Genomic DNA, 7,825 nt, shown 5'->3' with positions numbered 1-7,825 from the left:
GTGTTGGTAAATACATGTTCGTGCTCAAGGTATTGAATAATATTGATCATTATTGGTAATAAATGGTGAAACTTTTGTCGTTGAATTTATTTCTTCATTTTTTGTTGAATGTAACTTTTTGGTTGTTTATTGAGGTATATGAATTTGCTAGTGGTGTTTTTGCAGGGGGGGGATGGCTTGTTGGGTTTAATTAGCAAGTTAATGTAGGGACATTCATATAAATACATGAAGAAGCGTGGAATTTTCAATTAGATTTTTTTGGTACAACTTTGTGTTAGATTTTTCTTTAGTTAATGCTCATGGTTGTATAATGGGAAAAGCATTTTTTAGTTGATAAGGAACCTTTTGGCACAACCAATTTGAGATTTTGCTTGTCCATTCTGGCGCTGTGAATGGATAAACTTATGCTGTTGTCTTAAGGGAGTTTGATGATTGGCTTATCTATGTGGATGTCTCAGTCATTTCTGTTCAATATAGAGGTGTAGCTGATAGGGACTCAAGATAGAGAACAAATATATTAATAAGAAATAACTGGAAGCCTAGCACCTTACAGCAGAATGAGATCCTGCAAATTCTTGGAATGCAAAGAAAAACTGGAATAAAGAAAGAAGACACTGTAATGGACCCCCTAGAGCCTGACATACCAACCTTTAGGATAAACTTACCAGTAGGGGTGTAAATGGGCTGGGCTGGGCTTTGGCCATCCTGGCCCAAGCCTACGTCAAAAAAAATTCAGCCTATCTGGCCTGCTGGCCTATTAAAGGCTTTATTTGTAGGCCAAGCTCGGCCCATTTTCAAAAATAAGAAAGCCCGACATGGCCTACAGGCCTTGTAGGCCTCCCACTATATATACTAAGCAAAAAAAATAATTGTATAGAGCAAAGAAAGCTCCATTCATGCATGCACTAATACTTCTCATAAGAAAAAAATGACAAACAAGAAAGAGTCAACATACTACCTCAGCTCTAGAATGTATATCATAGAGGAATAGAGTCAAAGAAATGGGAAAAATATGAAAAATACAATTACTGGATGCTGAAATAAAGTCTACAAGAGAATGTCATTCATTTAAAAATCTTTAAATCACCATCAAGACAAGGGAAAGAAGAGTATTATTGAAAGATTTTCATCAGCAACATCATAATCCAGCAAGGTACCCATTGCTCTATGGTATTAAGCTGCAACAGCATGTAAAATTTGGAGACATTAGACAAGTTTTCCTTTCATAGAATAAAATAGCACAAAAAGTAAGAGATATTAGTATTTGGTACTTTGTGTCTTTGCCACATAAAATACATATTATTTTATTATTTTATTTTAATAAATTAAATAGGCCAGCCTACAAGGCTGTAGGCCGGGCTTGACAAAATTGGCCTATGGCCTATTTATTAAAAAAGCTTTTTTATAAGCCTAAGCCTACTCTATTTTTCTGAAAGGCCGGGCCTGGGCTGGGCTCAATGTAGGCCGGGCCGTAGGCTGGGCTGGGCCAGCCTGGCCCATTTACACCCCTACTTACCAGACTAGTCTGCCCAAAAAAGCAATTGAATGACCTGTAACCTTTTTTTTAAGCAACTGCGGATTACCCCTTCAATTTTTTTCATTGGTATTCTTGGGGCTAAGGTATCTACTCTTTGCAACTCTTGTGACCCACAGTTGAAGCTGTGGTAAGACAACCCAGAGATTTTACTAGTTCAACGTCTTCTGTAATCCCTACAACTATGGTTGCAGGTTCAAGAATATATTCCAGTCCAAGATCCATTGGCATTAGCAGAATGCCAGAATCCATTTCAAACGTAGTAGTCGCTGTGGTAAATGGGAACCTAGTATCCTATCATTGTCTGTTGGAGTAATCAGTAAATGCCTTTTGGATTAATGCAAGGTAGAACCACTGTCTTGATTCTTCTAGAAAATACTTAGGAAATTTCTGCTCAATTTTGTCAACATAAATGAGTAGTTGAACACGAAAGAAGATAAAAGTTTGCAAGAACAACTGAAGAAAAAAATTTGGGTAGAAAACTTACGCAAGATTCTATTAAATATTGTCCTAAAATAATTATCAATTAATAAACTGGAATTTATCATGTGAATTTATATTTGTTTATAGCTCCTTTGCTTGTCAATTATGTTCTTTTTGAAGTTTGACTTTATGATGTTGTGGTATGTTAGCATCTAGTTTATTTTTTATTTATCAATGTCCCTATTGAAACTGAGCACCTAATGGCACTTTGGCATATATTTAAAATTTATTTCAGGTTATACATTATCATTTGCTAGTCATTAGCACGTTCTGAGGTAATTTTAGCTATTACATTGATTTTCCGTTTTATAGAACACTTTCATTTTGATGTAATAAAAGGCTTTTCCCCTTCTTTCAAGAATGTATAAAAATAGCACTATTTGTGAGGGCGAAAAAATTGTGAGGCTGTATATCATGATATTCTGATGTGAGGAAAATCGTAGAAGTTCCATACTTCCATCAAATGAAGTAGTTTGCTTTCCTGGCATTGCCTCTTGCAGGCAAAACTGCAACATCTCTAGGTGCTTTTTTTTTTTTTCAAATCCCATCATTATCAGGGTGGAGTTGTTTTCATGCTTGTGATTCAGGTTCTTTTTAGTATATAATTATATATGCAGCTACGGATGTGGGGAAGATGTGTTTTATATGTTGATGGAGGCAGCTTGATGAATTCAGCATTTATTTGTGGGATGATATAGGATTTTTTTTTTTTTTTTATATACATGATTGTTCGTTGTACATGAATTACAAATTTGTGATGTTTTTATGTTTATGATAAATATACATGAGTGAAATAAAAATTTACAGCTAAATTTTATGTAAAAGAATTTACAGATTCACATATTGGAAGTTATGTAATCAAATCTGAATTATTCAAAAAATAAAATAAAAAAATAGTGGAATCAAGAGTAGTTTCCCATTATGGGCATAAACAAAGAAAATAGTCGCCACTTTTATTCCAAATCAGTTGGATTCGACAGTATATGAGGAAAATTCATATGCTATAATTTCTCGAAATAAATTACAACAGTATAATTTTGAACAATTTAATGGATACGTTGGCCGTGTGTCATCTACACAATTTTCACTTTTCAAGCATTTAATTCGCATGAACCTTGTACGGTTTGAATCATATGATATGGCCATAAAGGATTAATCAAATAGTAAGCATATTTGAACTCAACGTTGATTAGTCTCACATAAAAAGCATAAATATCTTGTAAGATGTTATACAAAATAAAACTATCTTTTATATACATATAAAAATATGAGTTTTATGTGGAACCATGTAAAGATAAGAAGAAAAAATATAAATTTTATATATTTTTATGTGCATAAAAAAAATAATAAGGCTCATTTATTATTTTTATGTGTATAAAAAATATAATAAAATTAATTTATTGGATAAATAGGAGGGAAGTCTATGAAGCACAATAAATTTTTCTTCCAATATATGTCGATATCATAAATAAATAATCACAAACATTAAAGCAGACTAATAATCCAACAGGTGGAAAAAGTAGCAAGGCTAGTTACACATTTCCGGCTTGTCTTTCGAGTATACAGAAAGCGTAAGCCAGTGAAGCACAGTAAATAATCACAAACGTTAAAGGTGATATATGCCAACAAAATTTGATCTATTTTTTTACAGAACATCCATTAAGGGAGCAATGAATTGAATTATATTTGATCCAACATGGTACACTTGCTATGGTGCACCATGTGTGGAGTAATATACAAAGTACACCGAAGAAAAACCTTTATCACAATAAAGGCCATGACAAAATTTGGCATAGACGATACCAAATTCAAAGGGTCTCCAGGGATGCTCGCGTGGTGCACTAGAAAAGCTATTTGCCGGTGGGAGAAGTCAGTCTATTTTCCTCGGAATCATGCTTCGTTGTAGAATCCCCACCCATCAATTCCTGGAAGCCTTCCACCTTCACAGGCGGGGCTCTAACCATGCCAATGTTCCTATGTACAAACAATAAAACAACAAATTCTTAATGAAGATAACTTAATAAGCCACCCTAACAGTAGCATTCATTTAATTGAAGTAACTTACTGCGACTGCATTTGGGGTATTTGTAGGGAACTCATCTGTCTGAACTGAGTGTTAGATTGAGGATGGAAACTTGACATTGCAGCCAACTGCTGCTGCCTAAACTGCATTTGAGGATGTCTGGAATTGAAGGCATTACCATCAATTGGTAAATCTGATGGGTTTTCAATCTTGACTTGAACCAATGGTCTTTCCTTATCTATATCCATAGCAGGGCGGGGAGTAGATGCTGAGCGCCTTCTGATTAACTGCTGTTGCTGTAGATGTTGTTGTTGCTGTTGTAAAAACTGCTGCATCTGTGGATGTATCTGTCTCTGCATCTGAACCTGCACATTCACAATACATTGGGTAATACTTCATTGCAGAAATCATTAATCAAGCTTGCAGCGAATATATTTAAAAGCTCTTTGTGAAGAAAAAGATCAATCAGGTAAATAGAGGATGCAACCTGCCACAAGTGCACTAAGAAACCTGAAAGGACACAAGCAGAATTTTTTTTTTCAATCAGCCCAAATTCTCCTCCTTCACATGATGTAATATTGGTGAGGGGAGCAAGGCAAATGCATTTTCTTAATGTATAATCCAAGGTTCAGAAACTCAAAAGGATTAAATATTAAATAACCACTATCTCCATCTGCGAAAAGTGGAAGAAGGGGGACACGGAGACATTTCTCCAAAGCTCAAATTTAGAGCTACTACCCAAATGGGAAGAATGAACCTAATAAATCACAAAATATAATAGCAAAAAGGGCCGACCCAGTTCAAATACCCACTTCGTGAGTGTCTGGGGAAGGGAATACTCTAGGCAGTCTTTCCCCTGTTTTTTGCAGAGAGGCTGATTCGAACCCGCGACCTGACACACCACGGCAAGCAAGCTTACCGCTGAGCCAAGCCGGCCCTTCTACACAAAATATAATAGCAATGTAAACAAAATGAGATGGAATGAACAAATATAAATATGACATCATGTAATATAAATTGAACATGAGGCAAAAAAAATTGCAGCCATATAGGTTGAAGACGGTATGTGAACTGCAGTCTCATACTACACCTTAAGCCACACTCGGGCAAGAATCATGACAGGTTGCAAGGACACACATGACACATTTGTATGCAAATATTATGCAACCTATAGAAAATTATTTTTCGATGGACGCAATAAATAATAGCAGGTCACTGGTCAAAGCAGAAAATCATATTTAAACTAGAGAGGCACAGGGTAATTGTTTTTTAAGAAGCACCAGGTAGGCATGTACCTATCCTAGAAAAGTTAAGGGTTTCCAAAGGATTCTGATAAGAACCTTGGGATGCATCAACCCAAAAACTAGCTCGAAGAGTGGGAGTACCCAAGGCCTTATAAACCCCACATTAGTTGCCCATAAAAAAAACGTGGGACTCCAAGTCCCCTCGAAAAGTTAAGGATTCGTAATCCTTTTTGAAAATTCAAAATCGAATGGATTCGGTCTTATACATACGCGAGGAAGGTAATCAAAAAAGAAAGAAGATGAATGGATCCTACAGATTCTAAATAAGGATTTTCTGTGTCTCCCTGCCTGTGCTATGATTCATGTCCATGCTTCACGCTAGAGCTTACAACATTAAATAATGCACAAAGAAGTAGATATAAGTACTTGCTGAGGTAGCCGGAGGGAACCCTGCTGCTGTGGCTGCACCTGTGGCTGAATTCCATGAACTTGTTGCTGACTTTGTTGCACAATATTCCTGGAGCCATCCTTAACCAAATCCACTAAAGGCGCAAAATTACTGTGAGCAAGAGGGGGAAATTTTAAAATGGACCCATTGCATGTATAAGATATCTTGATTTAAAAGCAAAATATAAATCAGGGTAATAGTGCCTACAAAATGCATGCACAATACAGTTAAGCATAAAAGAGTTCACATTGCTATAGTTTTTTGTCATGTATTCCTTTCCTTCCTCCCCCTCACAGATTTTTATTTCTTAAATGTTTATAAATAAAGTAGTACACTAGTTAATTTTTCATAACATGAAAAATATACGGGGCACAAAAGCTCCCCAACTTTGCGAGAATAAGGGTGAGGGTCAATTGTACATACGTTAAGCTTGTATTATTTTAAAAAGACCGTTTCCTAGACTCGAGTGCACAAAGACTCCCTCACTTTGCGAGGGTAAAGGTGAGGGGTGTTGATTGTTTGTAGTCTTACCCTAGCATTTTTTCTCAAGAGACTGTTTCCTAGACTTAGAACATGTGACAAAAAAAAAAAACATGTGACTTGGGATCACAAAGGAGCAATATTACCACTACTTACTCGAAGGCTTGCCCTCTTTCATTACATGAATAGTAAAACATAAACTGTAGTCTTCGAGCATTCACCTTAATACAAATATTCAGTAGGAAATTGCTTTTTACAGGATTCATAAGGTGAATTTGATACAGGCTAACAAAGCAAACTTGGATATTCAAAAATTTGTTTTCACAAAACTTAACACCGACTTTTTATTTGTTATTTATTTGTGAGGGGATGGGGGTTCTTTTCCTTTTAGATAATTTAATTTCCAAAAAGAAACACAAAAGAAGAATTTGAAACTTACCTAAAACCCACTGTTTTAAGCAACATCTTTAGAAGTTCAATGGCCGAGCACTGTTTTCTATAACTATCAGCAAGCACTTTCAGATTTGTTCCTATTTTACAGATGCGATGGCTGAGTACTTCAGAGAAGTATTCTACTGGAGTTTCCATGGCAGCATCAAATCCCACACCTAACAAAACACGTGCTACTACCTTTTCAGACAGTTTCGAAGCTTGCTCAGGACCAAGAAGCTTGTTATTTCCCTCAGGTCCAAATTTCCCACGGTTCAAGCTTCCTCCATGTTCCATATTAAGGTACTCAGGCCTAACACCAAGTCTCTCAATCATAACAGGACTCCTAGTAGGAAGAGGAGGCAAGGCATCAAGAACACCAAACAACTTCACCTTCTGGTTATTTTCCACTCTGTTAATCGGTGGAAGTGCACTGTCGGGCACACAGTTAAATGCAAACATCATCTCTGGAAAAATAACGGAAGAGTCATCATCAACTAAATTACCATCATCAACAAGCTGATCTTCCTTAAACGCCACACGCCTTTTTTTATGATTATTAACATGCATAAGATAAGAAGCCATCTCAACCGGTGAACGCTTCTGCGATTCTCTGTCCCCAGGAAGAAACTTCTTGGTAGCCTTAAACTTCTCGATGCACTGATTATACCATGTTTCAGGCAAATCAGAATCAGCATATCTTGATCCAGAGCCAGAACCTGATTTCGATTGATTCTGCATTTACAAGAAGCATGAACAAACAATTGGTAAAATTGATTTTTTGTTTTGTTTAATAAATTAATTAAAAGAGAAGATAATTGACCTAACCTTAGAGGAAGTTGGAGCATCTTCTAGGGTGAAGTAAATGTCATCGGCGTGCAAATGCAGAAAAGATGGATTGAGGCGTGAAAGAGAGGGAGAGGGATTGGAATTCGGGAAGAGAGAAGCGGAAGAGGCTTTATCGAAGAGGAGGGCACGGACCCTGAGTTGAAGGTGAATGTGTGCCCTAGAATTGGAAGGGTGTGTTGTGATGAAGGAATCCCAAGCAGAAGGAGAAGCGAGAGAGCGTGAAAAGTTGGAGTAGGTGGAATCGCCAAGCCACGTTCGCCATACCCCACACGAGTCAAGCTTCCGCGCCAGCTCGTAACCGCGCCCATCCTCACCCAGCAGAGCCATCAATTACA

The 7,825-nt window shown here is 36.8% G+C and overlaps 1 protein-coding gene across 3 annotated transcripts; it reads right to left on the bottom strand.

Moving 5' to 3' along the window:
• Positions 1 to 3,512: 3,512 nt before the first annotated feature.
• On the bottom strand, positions 3,513 to 7,825 carry LOC133301093 (uncharacterized). Of its 3 annotated transcripts, none has more exons than XM_061500698.1 (5): positions 7,470 to 7,825; positions 6,652 to 7,376; positions 5,711 to 5,843; positions 4,083 to 4,405; positions 3,513 to 3,991 (listed from the first exon to the last, which is right to left on the bottom strand). In XM_061500698.1, the coding sequence occupies exons 1-5, from the start codon at positions 7,815 to 7,817 to the stop codon at positions 3,868 to 3,870; spliced, it is 1,653 nt and encodes a 550-aa protein (XP_061356682.1). In that variant the 5' UTR covers positions 7,818 to 7,825; the 3' UTR covers positions 3,513 to 3,867. The 3 variants fall into 3 exon arrangements, with proteins under 3 accessions (XP_061356682.1, XP_061356686.1, XP_061356695.1); XM_061500702.1 differs by having other exon boundaries at positions 4,083 to 4,399; XM_061500711.1 differs by lacking the exons at positions 3,513 to 3,991; positions 4,083 to 4,405 and adding an exon at positions 4,432 to 4,980.

Source organism: Gastrolobium bilobum, unplaced genomic scaffold, assembly GCF_033153095.1.
Source record: "Gastrolobium bilobum isolate Gb01-03AN ecotype WA unplaced genomic scaffold, APGP_CSIRO_Gbil_v1 utg11781, whole genome shotgun sequence".
Taxonomy (NCBI): domain Eukaryota; kingdom Viridiplantae; phylum Streptophyta; class Magnoliopsida; order Fabales; family Fabaceae; genus Gastrolobium; species Gastrolobium bilobum.
The sequence above is the reverse complement of the archived record's forward strand: the minus strand, read 5'-3'. Positions and strand labels throughout refer to the sequence as shown.